General features: G+C 39.6%; 1 protein-coding gene across 2 annotated transcripts in view; it reads left to right on the top strand.

Annotated features, from left to right (window-relative positions):
• akr1a1b (aldo-keto reductase family 1, member A1b (aldehyde reductase)) overlaps positions 1–11,464 on the top strand; it is a 36,566-nt gene extending 25,102 nt beyond the window's left edge. For both annotated transcript variants that reach the window (XM_072574367.1, XM_072574366.1), the window contains exons 6-9: positions 2,053–2,252; positions 5,656–5,728; positions 8,760–8,846; positions 9,501–11,464. In XM_072574367.1, coding sequence (XP_072430468.1) covers positions 2,053–2,252; positions 5,656–5,728; positions 8,760–8,846; positions 9,501–9,566 — 426 coding nt within the window. In that variant the 3' untranslated portion in view covers positions 9,567–11,464. The remainder of the gene's footprint in view (positions 1–2,052; positions 2,253–5,655; positions 5,729–8,759; positions 8,847–9,500) is intronic.
• The last annotated feature ends 9,294 nt before the right edge of the window (positions 11,465–20,758 follow it).

The raw sequence follows: 20,758 nt of genomic DNA, 5'->3' as shown, positions 1-20,758 counted from the left end.
TGTTCCAGGGATGAGTGTAGGACCAGGGAGATGGTGTCTGTTATGACCCTGTTGTCAGTAAGAGCATTTCAAAAGATCAAGTCCATTTAGTCTGCTGGAGTTGATGTCAGCCATGTTTAACCTGTCGGAGCACTTCTAATTATGGAAGTCAGCTGCTAGGCAGTAGTCATTTGAGGCATGCTGCATGGTCTTTCTTTGGCATCGGGATGATGGTGGCCTTGAAGCAGGTGGGGACTTCAAATCCTATTAAGAAGAGGTTAAAGATGTTTGCAAATACACTCACCATCTGGTTCACATAGGATCTGAGTGCACAGCCAGGGACTCTGTCTGGGCTAGTCGCTCTCTGTTCATTCTCAAGAAAGCAACTCTAATGTCTGCAGTGGTGACCATCAGTACACGTGCATCCGATGCTATTGAGATCGGTGACATCATTTCACTGACCTTCTGTTCAAAGCAAGTATTGAACTTGTTGGGTAAAGATATACTGTTGCCACGATTCTGTTTGACTTTGCTTCGTCGTCCAATATGTTGTGTAAAGCCTTGCCACAAATAATGGATACCCATCTGGTTGGTCTGTATCTCAAGCTTAGCTTAGTATTATCTCGTGGCATATTTGATGACCCTTCAAAGATCATACTGGATTTTCTGTATAGGTCAGAGTTATTTGACTTGTACGCCTCAGACCTGGACTTCACCAGGCAGTAGATCTCCTAGTTCATCCATGGTTTCTGTTGAGGTATTTGTTTATTAAGATACAAAATCCCTAAAAAGTGACATGAGAAACTAATAAATCAGTAAAAGAACACTCTCTACTAATGATCATGGTCACTGCTGCAAACCCAGGTACAAGTGCATATTTATGGGCTTCTGTGGGAATATGTTTCAAATAACTTGAATAAATCAAATCAAATTTTTGTTACATGTTCGGAGATTATAGTGAATCTTTTTGTTTTGCATGCTATCCAAGCAAACCATACCTTATGTAAGCACATCCGGATAATAGAACAGAATGCAGACTATAGTGTTACAGCTGCAGAGGAAGGTCAACTTTAATGTGTTTTGCTTAATGCAGTGGTTTTCAGAAATGGAACTAATGCATTAATTGAGGATTGCATATATTTGTCAATTGCCATCTCATTTTTTAAGCTTCATACAGGAGTAAGTGTCACTATATAACCAATGTGTTGTGGTTAATCAAATACTATCTTCAGCTGACAGCATTAATATAGTCCAGGAGGAACAGCACTGAAGACAAAGGTATGCTACAAGCAACTCTGCAACACTATCAGATAGTATAGAGTTTATGCATAATATAGCAATCAAGAATGCTCACTCGAGCACGATTGTGTGTTTTGACCTTCATTATCATCAAGTGACAGGAGGATTAGTCCAAATCAAGGAATGGCCAGTAAAAAGATTTTGCAGGGCTTGATAAGTGCATAGCGGAAACTAAACAGAACACCAAATCCATTGGGATTAGCTATATTGGCAAAATAAACATTCCTTGAAAAACATGTGACTATACTGGATTAATAAAAATGTTTTCCACTGCTGTCAATGGCAAAAAGAGTTCAGATTGCAAAATTCAGCAACGCTGTAGGTTCTCTCAAATAATCTAATATCTAATGAGCAGTATTAAGCACTTCAATTAGACTACTTAAATATGTGAATTCACTGATCCTAGATGGGGCAAAGCAGTTAATAATAATAATAATAATAATAATGAGGAAACTTGGGAAGTTGGATATATGTTTGTGGTTTAATACTGATATGTACCTAAAACCTCACCTGTTATTACATAGATTTGGGGAGGAGGGAAATCAGTTTAGGATCTTGAAGGAATTAGACCTGCTATCTACGTAGCCTTCAGTAGTCTCTAACAATGTCTCTTGTATTAATCTAAGTTATAAATAGTTGCTATAAATATCATATCCACTGTAAATAGTTTTCCTGCAATTTACTGTGCACCTAAACTAAGGTTTTTAGATCTAGCAATTACACATAGATCCTGGTGATGCATGACTTAAAATACATTTTATTTTGTATTATTAGATTGAATGCCATCCATATCTTGCCCAGAATGAGCTGATTGGACATTGCCAGAAACATGGATTAGTGGTGACAGCATACAGTCCTCTTGGTTCCTCTGATCGGTTGTGGAAAGCACCAGATGAACCAATGTTACTTGAAGATACCAACATTAAAGCTATAGCTGAAAAACATGGGAAATCCCCTGCTCAAGTTCTGCTCAGGTACAAACAAGGACTGTATCAACTAATACTTGGAAAGATAAATCTGTTGGTAAAAGAACTAAGCTTAAGTTCCTTGAATCATGCTGTTTTCTATTGCCATTTAAGGTATTAGATAGAGTTTTTAAAAAAGATACTAAAGAAATAAGCAGCAGATGAAATAAGAGTAAGTTGGCTGGTACTATGAAAGAAGATTTGCACAAGTGTTTTTCAATATCTTAAAAAGTGAGAGAGCTAAGAGTGGACGTTTCCTCATTCGAAAATGAGGCTGGAGCAGTATTAATGGTTAACAAAGAAAAGCGTTCAACAAAGTTTCGTGGTAGACTGCTTAGTACAGTCAGATCACATGGGATCCAGGGGACCTAGCCAATTGGCAAACTTGGCTTGAAGGTAGGAGACAGTAGGTGGTGGTAGAGGGTTCCTTTTTCAGACTGGAGGCCGATGACCAGTGGTGTGCCACAAGGATCCGTGCAGCGTCTACTACTTTGTCATTATTTAAACATTTGAATGTGAATATGAGGTACAGTTAGTGAGTTTGCAGATGACCCCAAAATAGGTGGTGGTGTGGTTAGTGAAGGCAATTACCACGGAGTACAATGAGGACCTTGATCAGATGGGCCAATAGGCCGAGGAGTGGCAGACAGAGTTTAATTTAGATAAATGTGAGGTGCTGCATTTTGGTAAGGCAAGTCAGGGTGGGACCTGTACACCTTGATGGTAGGACCCTGGGGTGTGTTGCCAAACAGACGTGGGAGTGCAAGATGCATAGTTCTTTAAACGTCAAGTCACAGATAAACCGGGTAATGAGGAAGTTGTTTGGCACGCTTGGCTTCGTTAGAACATTGCAAAAAGGAGTTAAGAGGTCATGTTGCAGCTGTATAGGACATTGGTTAGGCCACTTTTAGAATGTTGCATTCAATTCTCATCCTATAAGAAATATGTTGTTAAACTTGAGAGAGTCCAGAGAAGATTTACAAGGATGTTGTAGGGATTGGAGGATTTGAGATATGGATATGTTCGCCAAGCTAGCAAGCTAATTTGCAGATGATTCGTCTCCTGTCTAGGTTAAATCTTCAGTGCTTTGGAACTTTCTGTGAAGCCCTGCTGTACAGTACCTTCTGTAATTTATTTGGTTCTGTTTCTGCTGCTTTCAGTTCTGGCTGTTCATTATAGTGGCTGACAAATTGGGTCGAGGTCAGTGTGCTTGTTGGTGGAGTCTGTGGCTGAGTGCCATGCTTCCAGAAATTTTCTGGCTGTCCAATGATCATTGTGTTGTCCCAGTCGAACATAGCCACAACCATGACAACCGGCACCTGAGCAACAAATCTTTACACAAAGATTTAAGTTAGAGGGAAAAACTGAATAGACTGGGACTTAGCGGTTTGTAATGTAGTGAGGGGCATGGATAGGGTGATTAGCCAAAGGGAGAGGGGAAAGATGTAAAAAGGAGCTGATGGGTAACTTTTTCATGCAGAGGGTGGTGTGTATCGGGGTGATTGGACAAAAAAGTGGCATATGGAATACAAGATCAGGTTATACATGTTGGCAGAAAAAATAGAGACATAGACTATTTCTAAATGAGGGAATGCTTTTAAAATGCAAAGGGATTTGGGAGTCCTAGTTCAGGTTAACCTGCAGATTAATTTGGCAGTTAGGAAGGCAAATGCAATGTTAACATTAAGTTCAAGTGAACTAGAATTCAGAGTAGAAATGTACTGTCGAACCTGTGTAAGGCTCAGGTCAGACAGCATATGGAATATTGAGTAGTTTTGGGTCAATATCTAAGGAAAGATGTGCTGACCTCCAAAGGAGGTTTACAAGAATGATCCCGAGGATGAGGGGCATATTGTATGACAAGTGGCTGAGGACTCTAGGTCAGTACTCATGGAATTTAGAAGAGTGTTTGTTTCATTTGAAATTTACAGGATACTGAGAGGCCTGGAATAGAGTGGATATGAAGATGATGTTTCCATTAGTAGGAGAGATTAAGACCTGAGGGGACAGCCTCAGTATGAAGAATTGAGATGAGATGGAATTTCTTGAGTCAGAGAATTGTTAATCTGTGATCCTCATTGCTGCAGAGGGCTGCGGAGGCCAAGTCATTAAAGATAGGTTTAAGACAGGTTCTTGATTGGTAAGACAATCAAGGGTTTCAGGGAGAAGGTAAGAGATTGTATTTGAGAAACATATCAGCCAAGGTTAAATGGCAGAACAGATTTGATGGGTTGAATGGCCTAATTCTGCTCTTATGTCTCATGGTCTAAATTATAAACAATGAAATGATCAGTTCTTTTGAACTTTGGTGTTTTTGCAGGATGCTTAGGGTGAAAAGGATCGAAAAATGTACAACCAAATGAGTATTTGCATCAGGTTGGAGTTGGTAACATACATTTATTAGTGGTCGACAAACTGAAGTTGAAATACTTTAAATATGTTAAGAAGCGGTAGTTTACGAAAGATGATGTTGGAAGGAAAGCTAGAGGGAAAGCGTAGTGTAGGTAAGCAGAAAACTGGATTGCGTGGTAACACCTTGAACTAAATATCTTGGGATTCATGAGGACACTGAGAATGACAAAGATCAATACGGTCAGAGGACGGAGCGGGTTTTACCCCATAAACCTACCTGCACCACCATCACCACAGAATCTTAATGTATACGCGATGAGGATTAAAACGGTTCAATCAAAATAATACCAAAGGAGAATTAACTATATAGTCAGTTGGGTTTTCAAACTGACTTTTTGTGGTCTGTCAGAAAAATACATTGTAATATATAGTCTAGATATGACTGCCACAGTTGAAAGTATTGGACAGGACTCTTAATGGCTATTTCTGCCATGCACTATAACCCATTTGAGAAAAGTTTCTGCTTTGCCTGGCAACTGTAGGTTGTTAACCGGTCTTCCTTCCATTCCCTCAGCCACTGGGTATAGTCCTTGCAATTGTAAACACCTGAGTGATACAATTTGTGTTCCATGTTCCAAGTGATATACTGATGGCTCTCTTGCTAGCAGTCTCAATATCTCTCTCCAATTGCTGTGAAAGCTCAGCAGATCTGATGGCATCTGTGGAGAAAGAAAGTTAAATTTTTTTATCTGATTATGAATCTTCAAGAATCATAGGAACATAAAATGATAACTCTTTCTTTCTCTTTTCAGAGATTCTGCTAGGATTACTGAATTTTTTTCAGTACTTTGCCATTTGTGACCATATCCTAAATAAAAACAATGATTCTCTTCTATTCTGATATGTTAAATTGTGAAAGTGTTTCATATGGCAATGATACAGTCCTGTGAGGGCTCATCGCCATTGATCAATGAGTTAGAATTAATATGTTGAAATTTTTTACTCTTAAATTTTCCATAATCCTTTTCATATAACCTCATTAGATGCCTTTCTTCTGCAGATGGCAGGTACAACGTGGAGTGGTAGCCATTCCCAAGAGTGTCAATCCAGCACGAATTGCCCAAAATCTACAGGTAACGTGGCTGTTTTATGAATGTTAAAATTAACTGTATTTCTGTTAGTTGTAGAAACAGAGATTGTGTTCTTTATATATGCAGTGGTTCTCCGTTTTATGATTCTGATAAAAAGGCAGGTATGAACGAGGAAAGCCATTCCACCTGCATTAGGACCACTGCATAAGCGAATTAATATCCACACCCCTTTTTAATAATGATTTTCAGTTTATCCACGTGTTACTGAATGAAATATAACCAATCTTTCATTAACCCAAATCTGCGTATTAGTTGCATGACTTTTCTCAGCACTGTCAACAATGTGTGCATGTCTATTTCTTTACTACCAGAACTGGATAAAGAATTATTATACTTGATTATCAGATTTTGAGTTACAGGTAGTTCTTGTGTAAAATTGCGCAATAAAAATAGCACTTGGTGTTGGCAATGCAATCGCATTATAGCCAACACACATTTTAAAAGTCTTGCTTTAGAAATAGTGTCTCTATTTGTCAATCATGTTGTAGCCAATTCACGTTGACGAAACGTACATTATTGCAGAATGACCTGTATTTACAGTTTCCCTCACATTGGTCACAATACTTACATTGGTGTTATCATGGAGTTAGCATGGTTTCTTAAAGAAATCCTGCTTGACAGATATGTCCGTTTATTTCTGTACAGGTAACAAGCAAGATAGATAATCGGGGACCTTGGTTGTAATATAGTTGGATTACATGTGTTAGACTACTTTTAACAAGAAAAGAATTGTTGGAAATACTATATAGTATGGTTAGAGGTTTGGCTTACTAGTTGAAGACAGACAGTTGGGATAAAGGGGAATTTTACAAGTGGCAGTCTGTAAATAATGGAGAACCACGGGGATCAGAGCTTGAGGCACAATGATGTTCATGAGTGTGTTCTACATTCTTCTGTTTCATAATTGACTTAAAATATGATCTGCTCCATTCAAGTGATCAATGATCTAAATACGGTCATGGTTCGTACATTCTGGTTAGGTGGTTTTGACTTGTTTGGATTGTGGCTGGGATAAATTCCTTTCTCTACCAAAGTTTTTGATACAGTCATTCAGGGTAATTGTCTCTGGGCTTTCTAGACCAGTTGGTGCCAAATGATAGTGGTGAAGGTCATATTGTGTGGTGTTGCAGATATTTGGCTACCTTCAAAGCTGCAGCTACAAATGTTGTCCCAGACTTCTAAAAATCCAGTCAATGGTTTTTAGCCAGTAAATGCAAAGTCCCTTTTCCTTGGAGAGTTGGAGACTGAGGGGTTATAGAGGTTTATAAAATAATGAGGGGCATGGTAAGGATAAATAGAGAAGGTCTTTTCCCTAGGGTGGGTGAGTTCAGAACTAGAGGACATAGATTTAAAATGAGAGGGAGAAGATCTAAATGGGACCTAAGGTACAACTTTTTCATGGTAAAAACAATGACTGCAGATGCTGAAAATCAAATACTGGATTAGTGGTGCTGGAAGAGCACAGCAGTTCAGGCAGCATCCAACGAGCAGCGAAATCAACGTTTCGGGCAAAAGCCCAACTTTTTCATGCAGAGGGTGGTGCATGTTTGGGATGAGCTGTCAGAGGAAGTGGTTGAGGCTTGTACAACTATAATATTTAAAAGGTATCTGGATGGGTATATGAATAGGAAGCGTTTAGAGGGACATGGACCAATTGCTGGCAAATAGTACTAGATTAATTTAAGATATCTGGTCAGCATGGATGAGTTGGAATGAAGGATCTGTTTCTATGTTGTATATCTCTGACTCTAACGTATGTGGATAAAATGACTAAGTAATAAGCTATTAGGAAATTGATTAAAGTGTAAAACATTTATAATTAAAATTCCATCACCTGACTATTTTACCCAAAGCTTTCATGGACTAAAATAATTTTTGAAAGGACACAGACTGGTACTAAAATTAGCTTTTTTTAAAAAAGATAAATCAAGACAATTAAAACAGTGTCAAGAAATTTTCATTTCCTGCTTTTTAATTCACACTGTATGATTTCATATATTGGAGACAGATTATCTGTGTACTACCCAGTCTGTCCGATTCTGCCTCTGTCTCTTATACACATTCCACCAGGTCAAACATCACCAGGTGAAGAAACACATTGAGAAAATAACTATTTGCCAAAAACTTTATTTATGAATGTTGGCACTGCTGAGGATACTGGTCAACAATTTAACTGTCATCATGCATTCAAAAATTTAACATTTTTCGTAATCACGCATGGGACGTGGGCATTACTGGTTCCATCAGCATTTATTGCCTCTCCTTGGTTGCTCTTGATGATAAGCTGTCGTCCATGTGCTGTCGAAGCGATTGTTAACTGCTTGGTAAGCCACTCAGATTTAAGAGTCAGCCACGAAATTTTAGATTTAGATTACTTAGTGTGGAAACAAGCCCTTCGGCCAAACAAGTCCACACTGACCCTCCGAAGAGCAACCCACCCAGACCCCTACATTTTCCCCTTCACCCAACACTATGGGCAATTTAGCATGGCCAATTCACCTCACCTGCACATTTTTGGACTGAGGGAGGAAGCCAGAGCACCTGGAGGAAACCACGCAGACACGGAGAGAATGTACAAACTCCACACACACAGTTGCCCGAGGGTCAGGGGTGATGTGTGGTCAGATCAGTTATGGGTGGTAGATTTCCTTTCCTGAAGAACATTTGTTAACCAGTTGAATTTTTCCAATAACCAGCAGTGGTTTCATAGTCATCAGTATTCCTCTTTGTTAATGCAGGTAGATTATTGAATTTGAATTCAGTCATCTGGTGATCGGATTCAACCTGGGTTTCCAGAACATTAGCTGAGTTTCTGGAATAGCAATGCAACAATAATATCATTAGGCTTATGCCTCCCCTTTTGAACTGCATACCATTATTTCCCTGTACCACCCACACTTTCTTTTTTTCCTCAAACTTATTGCCCTTTTTTATCATGTTTTTGCCACCTTGGTTCACAGTTAATAAAATTATTTTCTTTCCACTCAATCTTGCAATTGTTATTCTCTTCTAGGTGTTTGATTTCACCTTGACTGAAGATGAGATGAAAAGAATTGGAACTCTCAACAGAAACTGGCGTTACATTGTGCCAAAAATTAAAGTAAGTGTAGAAAGTCTTGCCATACCCTTGCATAAAATCCTGTCTCTCCTAAATGAGACCTATATACCACATAGATGAAAGCAGTTGAATTTCAGTCAAAGCTGAGACTGCAATATCGATTTCCATCGAGTACAATGTAGTCATACCTAATTATGTATTCAAATTTATATTCCCACTTGCATCCAGAATATTAAATTGCTCCACCTTCCCTGTAAAATAGGGAAACATTTTAAACTATTTTATCTTTGCACCTCAAATGGCTTTGTATGTAGCATTTGTTTAGATAGCAATAAATCTGAATTCTAAAATCACTTCCATTCATGAACTTTAACGGATCATAGTTTACATTTTAGTCTGAGTAGTAGCAGCATCTACTCTGATCATGTTTTCAATATCAGTAGTGCATTGGATCTCTTTTGGAGACTGTTGAAAATGATCTGTCATTAGTTATGAGGTTCTACCTCAAGTCACTTAAACTATCATTTGATTCATTTTTAGCCCTGGTACAATGTTGAAGTCACTCTCTTAAATCTTGGGTTCAATACTAAAATGCAACAAATTATTAAACATTTAGTTAATAATTAGTAGTGTTAATTGTGTGCATAGTAATGTTATATTTCTTGAACTAATACCTTTTTCTCCTTGTTAACGCAGGTTGGCAATGAATTTGTACATAGAGATGCACAACATCCCTATTACCCTTTCAATGATCCATATTAATGCTTCTGCCTGACGTGTTTGTAACATTTCATGAAAATCAACTTCTTACTCTACTTGTATGATTCCATAAATAAGTAATCTTCAGAACCATTGTCATATTTTGTAGCTTTTTAGATACTCAATACTGATTCTATATGTTACTTTGATATAAAATGTTTGAAACCAAAATAGAGAAAAGGAAACTGCTATTCAAGTTTTCCTTGCCCTGATTCCCCTTCTATAAAAAGAACGGATCTTGATAGAGAAACAGTTCAGATGACATGGCCATCTCTGTAAACAAATATCTTGACGATGAATCTTAGAAACTGGGGCTTTTGATGGGGGAGTGGATGAACACCTTTGCCATATTAAGTAATCACAAACTATTATACCTCCCATCAAAATATTAACTGTGCTGATTGGGAATGAAGAAATTGATTTTGCCAATATGGGAATTTGACATCACCCAGGAGCTGGTTTGAGATGTACATCCCTTTGTGAATTTACTTTGTGCAACATTATTGTTATCATTACCATGTATCCTTGAGATGCAGTGCCTCTCCATAGCCATTAACATAGATTTGTAAATAGTTGACTCTTGCACTGGTCCCACCGTACCCTACTGGTGGTGGGACACTTATCTAAATTTTTTCCCATTAGTTATCCATTCCTCTGTCCATTTCTATTTATTTTGACCTGAATACTTCAATCTTATGCAGTAGCCTTTAATAAGCCAGCAAATTGAATACCTCTTGGAAATTCAAATATGCTGCATCCATTGGTTCTCATTTATCCTCCCTGCTCAAAGATAAATTGTCAAACTTTTGTTTTCCCTTTCTGGAAATTGAACAGGATTAACAGTTTTGACTATTTTCTAAATGTCTTGCTACTAATTCCCTAAATAATGAATTTCAGCAATTTCCCAATGACAGCTGTTAGGCAAACTGGTCTACAGATTCCCAAAATCTTCTGTCTCCTTTTTCTGAAGTGTTGTTACATTTGTAGTTTTCCAATCCATTAGGATCTTTGCAGAATTTTTAAACATTACACTCCAAGATCTACCACCTCTACATCCACTTATTTTATGACTTTTGAAGGTGTAAGCACTGAGTGTAGTGGCCTTGAGCATTGATTCCCATTAGTTTTCCTTATTTTCCTTTTATGGTTATGAATGATTGTTACAACATCTTCCCTCCTTGATTCTATATTACTTGCCAAACAATGTTCCCTATAATTTATTTCACTGCTGCACAAACCTCCAAGGTCCATGTGCAGCAATGGGTTCTGAAAGCAGAAGTCATTCACCTGCGTGTACAGAAATCTCTGCAACAGCTGTGCCGCTGAGGGAATATTGCTCCTAACTGTGGTGAGTTTCCACTTGATGTAGAAAAAAATGAACAACATGAAGCCATGTATCGCATTTGAGGCTAAACTGATGGCTGATTTGTGATCTAACTCAATGTACTACACATACCCTTTGGGTGAGCACTCCTCAGTTGCAAATTACTTGTAACCTAAAGTTCTTTCTCCATTTGGGACTTCAACACTCAACCTACATCACTAAGCAGTGTATTAGCAGAGAAACAGCTCAAAACTGAGCAAGTACAAGAAAGGTAATGGCAGATGTCACCATACAGATTGGATGGCTTTGAAAACTAAACTTTGAAATAACAAACCTTGATTTCATATTTATTTTCCATAAAAGAACCTGAAGTCTCTCTGAAAAATATTCTATGAAACAGACTTCAAATTCTAAAGATTTTGGATTATTTAACAATCTGATTATAAATTCACTAACTGCTGATTTCCTACTTTTAAATACATGTATTAATGAAGTAGGTAAGTTTTTTTTTGCTTCAAGTATAAACACCTAGTCACAAGACTCTAATGCATATTAATAAAATTTATCTTTAAAATAAGTGTATTCTTGTATTTATTTACCAAAAGCGACTGATATAACGTTAAGGGTATAAATCAACTAGGCAAAGGTGAGGACTGCAGATGCTGGAAATCAGAGTTTAGATCAGAGTGGAGCTGGAAAAGCACACAGGTCAGACAGCATCAGAGGAGCAGGAAAATCGCCGTTTTGGCAAAAGCCCTTCGTCAGGAATAGAGGCAGGAAGCTTCAAGAGTGGAGCGATAAATGGAGGGGGTGGGATTGGGGAGAAGGTAGCAAAGAGTACAGTAGATGAATGAAGGTGGTAATAGATCGGAGGAGAGGGTGGAGCAGATAGGTGGGAAGGGAGATTGGTAAGTAGAACAGGTCATGAGGACAGTGCTGAGCTGGAAGGTTGGGACTGAGGTAAGGTGGGCGGAGGGGAAATGAGGAAACTGGTTAAGTCTACATTGATGCCCTGGGGTTGAAGTGTTTTGAGGCGGAAGGTTAGGCATTCTTCCTCCAGGTTTCGGGTGGTGAGGGAGCGGTGGTGGAGCAGGCCGAGGACCTGCATATCCTCGGCGGAGGGGGAGTTGAAATGTTGGGCCACGGGATGGTGGGGTTGATTGGTGTGGGTGTCCTGGAGATGTTCCCTGAAGTGCTCTGCGTGGAGATGTCTAGTCTCCCTAATGTAGAGGAGACTGCATCAAGAGCAACGGATACAATAAATGACATTGGTGGATGTGCAGGTGAACGTTTGATGGATGTGGAAGGCTTCTTTGGGGCCTTGGATGGTGGTGAGGGAGGAGGTGTGGGTGCAGGTTTTGCAATTCCTGTGGTGGCAGGGGAGGATGCCAGGATCAGGGGGGGTGTGGTTTGTTAGGGGGCGTGGACCTGACCAGGTAGTCACAGAAGGAACGGTCTTTGTGGAAAGTGGATCGGGGTTGGGAGGGAAATATATCTCCGGTGGTAGGGTCCGTTTGGATGTGGTGGAAATGTCAGCGGACGATATGGTTAATGTGAAGGTTGGTAGGGTGGAAGTGAGCACCAGGGGGTTCTGTCCTTGTTACGGTTGGAGAGGTGGGGTGTGAGGGCGGAGGTGTGGGATGTGGATGAGATGCATTGGAGGGCGCATCTTCAACCACGTGAGAAGGGAAATTACCATCTCTAAAGAAGGAGGCCATCTGGTGTGTTCTGTGGTGGAACTGGTCCTCCTGGGAGTAGATACGGCGGAGGAATTGGGAATACGGGATGGCATTTTTGCAGGAGGTAGGGTGGGCAGAGGTGTAATCCAGGTAGCTGTGGGCCTGTAAAAAATGTCAGTGTCAAGTTGGTCGTCATTGGAGATGAAGTCCAGGAAGGGGAAGGAGGTGTCAGAGATTGTCCAGGTGAACTTAAGGTCAGGGTGGAATGTGTTGGTGAAGTTGATGCTCAACTTCCTCACGGGAGCATGAGGTGGTGCCAATGCAGTCATCAATGTAGCGGAGGAAGAGGTGGGGAGTGGTGCCGGTGTAACTACGGAAGATGGACTGTTCTACATAGCTGACAAAGAGCTGGGGCCCATATGGGTGCCAATGGCTACTCCTTTGGCTTGGAGGAAGTGGGAGGATTCAAAGGAGAAATTAAGGGTGAGGACCAGTTCAGCCAAACTAATGAGAATCAGTGGAAGGGTACTGTTGGGGACACTGCTGAAGCCAGATGCCAACTTGAAGGCACCTCCTCCTACTGCCCCCTTGACCATGACCCCCACCCCCCATCACCAAACCATCATTTCCCACACCATACAGAACCTCATCACCTCAGGAGGTCTCCCACCCACAGCCTCCAACCTCATAGCCCAGGAACCTCCCCCATTTATCTCTCCACCCTGGAGGCTTCCTGCCTCTATTCCTGATGAAGGGCTTTTGCCCGAAACACAGATTTTCCTGCTCCTCAGATGCTGCCTGACCTGCTGTGCTTTTCCAGCACCACTCTGATTTAAAATTAAGGGTATAAAGTCCAATGTCTTACAATTTTTTGAACTAGTAGTAGTCATGTTCAGATTTTGGAAAGAGCATGGAGATTGTCTTGCAATTTTAGTTCTCTTCTCTAAGAAAAGATATACTGGCATCGGAAGCACCCTTAATTCACTAGGTTGATCCCTGGTAGGGAGGGATTATCCTGAGGAAAGGTTGAGTAGGTTAGGTTTGTAATTATTGGAGCTTAGAAGAATAAAAGGAGACCACATTGAAATATTCACTGGGGACTCTGCAGGGTAGAATGCAAAAGAAGTGTTTCTCTTCATGAGAGTTTCTAGGACAAGAGGGCGTAATCTCAGAGTAAGGGTTAGCCCAGTTAGAACAAGTGAGGATTTTTTTCTGAGGGTAATGAATCTGGAATTCTTCAGGGGGTAAAACAGCATGTTAAGTATATTTAAGTGAGATAAGCAGATTTTAAATTAAGGGAATTGAGGGTTATGGGGAAAAGGCAGCAAAAGAGTTGATTTTCAGATCAAGCATAATTTTATTGAATGATGGAGCATACTTATTGGGCCAAATGATCTACATCATGTTATATATCTATGGTCTCAACAAAAAAAGTCTTCCAGCAGCAGTTCTTAACATCACCTCTTTGTATTAGAGACTTGGACAACTGAATGACATAATATAAAGCAACTAGAAGCCTCCCTCATTATCCAAGGCCCCAAACACCTTCCAAGTGAAGCACTGATGTACCTGCACCTCATTTAATCTAGTCTTATCGCTACTTACAAAGTAGACACCTCTACGTGGAGGAGATGAAACACTGACTGGGTATCTGCATTGCTGACACTTGTCAGTCTCTGATACATCACAGGTTCCCATATCACCATTTCTGTCTCAGGCTTACTGCAGTGCTCCAGCAAGGTACAATACAAGCTGGAGGAACACCAACTCCTCTTCTGCCAAAGTACCTCTCAGCCTTCAGGATTCAGCACAGAGTTTGAAAATTTCAGAATGTGAACATTTGTTAACTACCCCCACATCCCTAGGTCCTGATTTATTCAGGTTGCTCCCAGAACAGCCAACCCATTTTCAACAATTTACACTTCACATTAGCATCTTACTCAGTGTTTCTCTCTCTCTCTCTCTCTCTACTTATTAGCAATTACTTTGTACTCTGTCAACTTCCTCCCCACTCACTCACATACACCCATCATCAGCATCAATATCACTCCTTCCCAGTTATTTTCAGCTCTGATGAAGGATCACTGGACTTGAAAAGTTAACTTTTTTTTCTCTCCAAGTGCTGACAAACCTGCTGATTTTCTCCAGTACTTTGTTTTTGTTTCAAATTTCCAGCATCCACAGTTCTCTGTTTTCATTACACAGTAAACGCATTCCATCTTTACTGTCACATCTATTTACAATATCAGGTTGCAGGACAAAATGCCAAACACAGAGGTTCTCACAGGTGCTGCAGATGTCGCATTGAAGATTTGCGAACTGGATCTCCACTTCTCTGAGTTGATCACAGAGGATTCCTGGCTACCATTGGCTGTCTTCAAAAGCCATGAGAACCTGCATCTCAGAATGTCCCAAACTTTGATATAAAGACAATCTGAAAGCCACCCTCAGAGCTTGCAGGTTGGGTCCCAACATGTAGGAAAAATCAACCATCAACAGACCCAAATTGAGAAGCTTATCTTCATGCAATTTCAATAACCTGAGCTGAAGTCTTCAGGACAAGTGAGCATGTAACAGTGCTTCCATTCATTCTTCCAATACTGACTTCAGATGCAGTACCCAGAATCACTTATGCAAATTTAGATTTGGTCTAATGTTGCACATAAGACAACATCAATCAAGACTGTAAATTAGACTTTTATTTTGCTAAATACTCATCCATGTAAATGATGGGTGAGTCTATCATAAACTTCATAACAGTTCTGTCTTATGAGAGGGGCAAGATATAAAATAGACCTGAGGGGCAACTTTTACACACTGAGGGTGGTACGTGTATGGAATGAGCTGCCAGACGAAGTGGTGGAGGCTGGTACAATTGCAATATTTAAGAGGCATTTGGATGGCTATATGAATAGGAGGGGTTTGGAGGGAAATGGGCCGGGTGCTGGCAGGTGGGATATCTGGTCAGCATGGAACGGGTTGGACCGTAGGCTCTGTTTCCATGTTGTACATCTCTATGACTCTAAATGTATAAATAATTTAGCAACCACAATTTTACTGAAAATTCCCTTGACTTACAATTTTTCAACTTTTTAAAAATACAGAATGACAGGTTCTACTGTAATCAGTAATGAGAAGGTAATTTTGCACACATTACTGTTTGGAGGACATTGTCCAGCTGAATTTCATTTGATTACCAGATGCCTAATTACAGATGAAGCAGTAACCAGTGCACCAGGCAAAGAATTCTTTTTGTAAAACCTGTCCCAAATACTCTTAAATGTATTGTGCGTTGCAAAGACATTGTTCCTCACATTAGAAATTATGTTATGTACTACTTGAAGGTAAGATGTTAAAGCATAACATGGAACAATTACAGCACAGAAGGTGGCCATTTGGCCCATTGCCTATATGTTGGCTCCACAAGGAACACAAATCCATCAAGGACATAACAGTCTGTTTAATTAGCAATAAACAAAAAAAACCAAATAACCATAGATGCTCGAAATCAAAATCAAAAACAAAAACTGAAACGGGAAAACTCAGCAGATCTGGCTGCACTATGGAAAGAAAACATTATTAACATTTTGGATCCAATGATCCTTCTTCAGAACTGTTCAACTGGTACATTATCTCATCTGGATGGGTGTATGAATAGGAAGAGTTTGGAGGGATATGGACCAGGTACTGGCAGCTGGGACTAGATTGGATTGGGATATCTGGTCGGCATGGACGCGTTGGACTGAAGGGTCTGTTTCCATGCTTTACATCTCTATGACTCTATGACCATAATCACTCTCTCCATCACCAATTCACAGTGGCAGCAGTGTGTATCATATATAATATGTCTTAGAACATCTCACTAAAGCCTCCTTCAAGGCACCTTCTAATTCCATGTCCATCACCTAGAATGTTCCACTCCAGGCCACACACCATCCTCTCCTGCAACTATATTGCTATTCCTTCACTGTTGCTGGGTCAAAATCCTGGAACCTCCTCCCTCTACCTTTCAAGAAGGCAGCTCACTGCCAATTCAAGGGTAATTAATGATGGACACTGAATGCTACCCTACCCAGCTATACTCACATCCCATGAATGAATTTTAAAACATTTTCAAATTGAATGGCTGAATAACCTTAAGATTGAATGACCTATTATTCCTATGCTGGCTAATCATTCTGGTAGATTTTCTTTCATGTAATACCACATGAAGTTTATGCTAAGATTGAATTCCCATGGAAAACCTTCCAATTTTTTTGTTTCACAAACTTGATTGAGTTTTTCTGAAGAGGTGACCAAGAAGGTAGATGAAAGCAGAGCAGTAGTCATTGTTTACATGGACTTTCGTAAAGTTCCACATGGTAGACTGGTTAGTAGTTAGATCACATGGGATTCAGGGAGAGCTAGCTAATTGGATACAAAATTGACTTGATGGTAGGAGACAGAAGATGGTGGTAGAGGGTTGTTGTTCAGACTGGAGACATGTGACCAGCAGTGTACCGCAAGGATCGGTGCTGGGTCTATTGTTGTTCATCATTTACGATACGATTTGGACGGGAATATAGGAGACGTGGAGTAAGTTTGTGGATTAACACTAAAATTAGTGGTATAGTGGATAGTGAAGAAGGTTATCTAAGAGTACAACAGGATCTTGTTTAACTGGGCCAGTGGGCCAAGGAATGGCAGACGGAGTTTAATTTAGATAAATGTGAGTTCAGTTCAGGAAACTGGCCAGCATGGGTATTGTATGACTCTAAGACTAAATGTAATGTTAGTATTTTGCCTTTGCACACATTCCGGTATTATGATTGCTGTCACAAGAAGTATGTCAATTGGAGGCTCTACTATTCATCTATCAAACTGAAATCTGGTCACCTAACTGCAGACATGTGGGTACTAGAGATCAGACACAGTATGATTCATCCATTGTGACTTGATTACCTTTTTTCAAGGTATATATAAACCAAACCTCATGCCAAGGGTTTCTTCTGAAAAACTTAATTATAAATGTAATAACACTAGAAAGTGCTGGAAAAACATTGTGGAACTGGCAATATTTGTGGAGGTAGTAACTGTTAATATTTCAAGTCTATGATGAGTCTTCTTTCAAACTCTTAAGTACTGAACTCAAATTGTTAACTCTGTTTCTTTCTCCATGGATGCTATAGGACATGCTGAGGTTTCACAGTACTTTGTTTTATTTCAAATTTCCAGCAGCTGCACTATTTTGCTTTTAGTACTAGCATTTAATAAAATGGTGACATAGTAAAATAAAATTACCACAAAGACCTCTTGTTTCTGGGTAAGTACTATTATCCTGTGTCTTCTGAAACATGGCTTCAGACACATGGGTCATTTATAAAAGCATAGTTCCTTGAAACTGGAATTGCAAGTAGATAGGATAGTGAAGAAGGCATTTGGTATGCTTGTCTTTATTGGTCAGTGCACTGAATATAGGAGTTGGGAGGTCATGTTGCGACTGTCCAGGACATTGGTCAGGACACTATTGAAATTCTGTGTGCTGTTCTGGTCTCCCTGCGACAGGAAGGATGTTGTGAAACTTGAAAGGGTTCAGGAATGATTCACAAGGATGTTGACAGGGTTGTAGGGTTTGAGTTACAGGGAGAGGGTGAGTAGAATGGGATTATTTTCCCTGGAGCATCAGAGGCTGAAGGGTGACCTTTTAGAGGTTGTAAAATCATGAGGAGCATGATTTTCCCCAGGGTGGGGGAGTCCAAATATAGAGGGCATAGGTTTAAGGTGAGAGGGGAAAGATTTAAAAGGGATTTAAAGAGCAACTTTTTCATGCAGACAGTGATACATGTATGGAATAAGCTGCTAGAGGAAGTGGTGGAGATTGGTACAATTACAACATTCAAAAGGTATCTGGTTGGGTATATCAATGGTTTTGAGGGATATTAGCTAAATGCTGGCAAAAAAGACTAGATTTATTTTGGATACCTGGTCAGCCTGGACGAGTAGGACTAAAGGATCTGTTTCTGTGCTGTATATCTCAATGAATCTGCATGATATAGGAACAGAATTAGGCTATTCAGCCCACCAAGTCTGCTCCACCATTTGATCATGGCTGATACGTTTCTCAAGGAGAAAGTGAGGACTGCAGATGCTGGAGATCAGAGCTGAAAATGTGTTGCTGGAAAAGCGCAGCAGGTCAGGCAGCATCCAAGGAGCAGGAGAATCGATGTTTCCTGAAGAAGGGCTCATGCTCAAAACGTCGATTCTCCTGCTCCTTGGATGCTGCCTGACCTGCTGCGCTTTTCCAGCAACACATTTTCAGCTCTGATACGTTTCTCAACCCAATTCTCCTGCCTTCTCCCTTGATCCCCTTACAAATCTAAGAACGTATCTATCACTGTCTGAAATGCACTCAATGACTTGGCCTCCATATCCTTCTGCAACAACAAGTTCCACAGATTCAACACCCTTTGGCTGAAAATAATTCATTCTCATCTCAGTTCAAAATGGTCACCCCTTTACTTTGAGTCTGTGTTCTTGGGTCCTAGTCTCTCCTACTAGAGGAAACATCTTTTCCACATTTGCTCTATCCGGGCCATTCTGTAAATTTCCATGTTGTAGAGTAAAGGTGTCATCCCACCTTCATTCTTTGAGGCACTGAACAAGCATCCAATGACCATACTTGCTTCTTCTGCTCAGATGACAAAGTGACTCTTCATATTGTTAAAAGAAAATAAGTTTGACACCATGTTTAAAACTACATAAAGAACAGTCTTTATAAATATACTTCACAGTAGGACTGGGTAGGAGAGAGAGTCAAGCTTTGCAGGACTGGGCCTATTCCAACAACCTGCTGTTGCTGCTAGACAGCATCTTTGAATACTTATTACAAAATAGATCTTTTGACATAAATTGGATCCTTGCTACAATTCCTTGCTGCTGTTCAAAGGTGTCAATTGATACAGCAACAATGTGTGCAGATTATATCTGCAGTTTCTTAACAAACATATACATAGTCTCTGTGATAGAGACGAGATTTCATTTTAATTGCATTTATTGTCCCCTAATGAATTTGTCTTCCTCATTTAGACTTTTCATGTTTTGTAACTCCAAAGCAGATTCTATTCTGCCCGTTTCATTTGCTGAAAAATAAGTTGCAGCAGCAAGCAAAACAAAATTACTGCAAAAGTGCTAAGAATGGCACAGCACTAAAAACCCATGCATGTAGAAAAGCAAAAGTAGATATTTTTAAATGAAAATAAATCCATAAATTTGTAAATCAAGTTTTTAATAGTAATGTTAATTCAAGCAACAAATGTAATAAAATTAGGATCAAGTCTTGTACCCATTTCGTACGGGTGATTGTAACAGAGTTGGAACCTTGCAATAACATAGAAGCCCAACTGAAAAGTATTACCATATTTACTGTTACAATAATAAGGTTTGTCCTTAATTACAATGCAATCTCTGGAGTGGTCCCAAATTACTTAATGAAAAATGAAATATACTCTTCAAGACCTAATTTATAACTTTTTAACCCTATCAAGCTTCTACATTAGAAGAGACTTCAAAATTGGTCCACAATGCATTATAAAAAGTGTGATGCATCATAAATGAGTTCTGTTTAAAACCCAAAAGACACTGTCTTCATGAGTGACATTAAGCTGTTATGTAGCTCCCCGACACAATTGTATTTTGATACGGCATTCTATAAATTAACTAGCCTTATTTTTAACGGAATAATTCTATTGACTTAACAGGATAATAAACTAGCTGATCTATTCTATGTATGAACCCACTTCCATAAATTTAATTTGGGATCTGAATGTTTGCATTGTGAATTCTACTGATCCTGACATCGATGTTGCCCAGGAGCACAGTTTAACCCTAACCCTTTGCTAAGTGATTTGGATACGTGATTTGGAGATGTCGGTGTTGGATTGGGGTGTACAAAGTTAAAAATCACACAACACCAAGTTATAATCCAACAGGTTTAATTGGAAGCACACTAGCTTTCGGAGCGACGCTCCTTCATCAAATGATAGTGGAGAGCTCGATCGTAACACAGAATTAATAGCAAAAATTTACAATGTGATGTAACTGAAATTATACATTGAAAAATTAATTGTCTCTTAAGCCTTTCATCTGTTAGAATACAGTGATAGTTTCACTTCTTTCTTACACATGAAAGAAGTGAAACTATCACTGTATTCTAA

The sequence above is a fragment of the Chiloscyllium punctatum genome, chromosome 7 (assembly GCF_047496795.1).
Source record: "Chiloscyllium punctatum isolate Juve2018m chromosome 7, sChiPun1.3, whole genome shotgun sequence".
Taxonomy (NCBI): Eukaryota; Metazoa; Chordata; class Chondrichthyes; order Orectolobiformes; family Hemiscylliidae; genus Chiloscyllium; species Chiloscyllium punctatum.
Note: the sequence above shows the minus strand (reverse complement) of the source record. Positions and strands in the feature narration are given on the sequence as shown.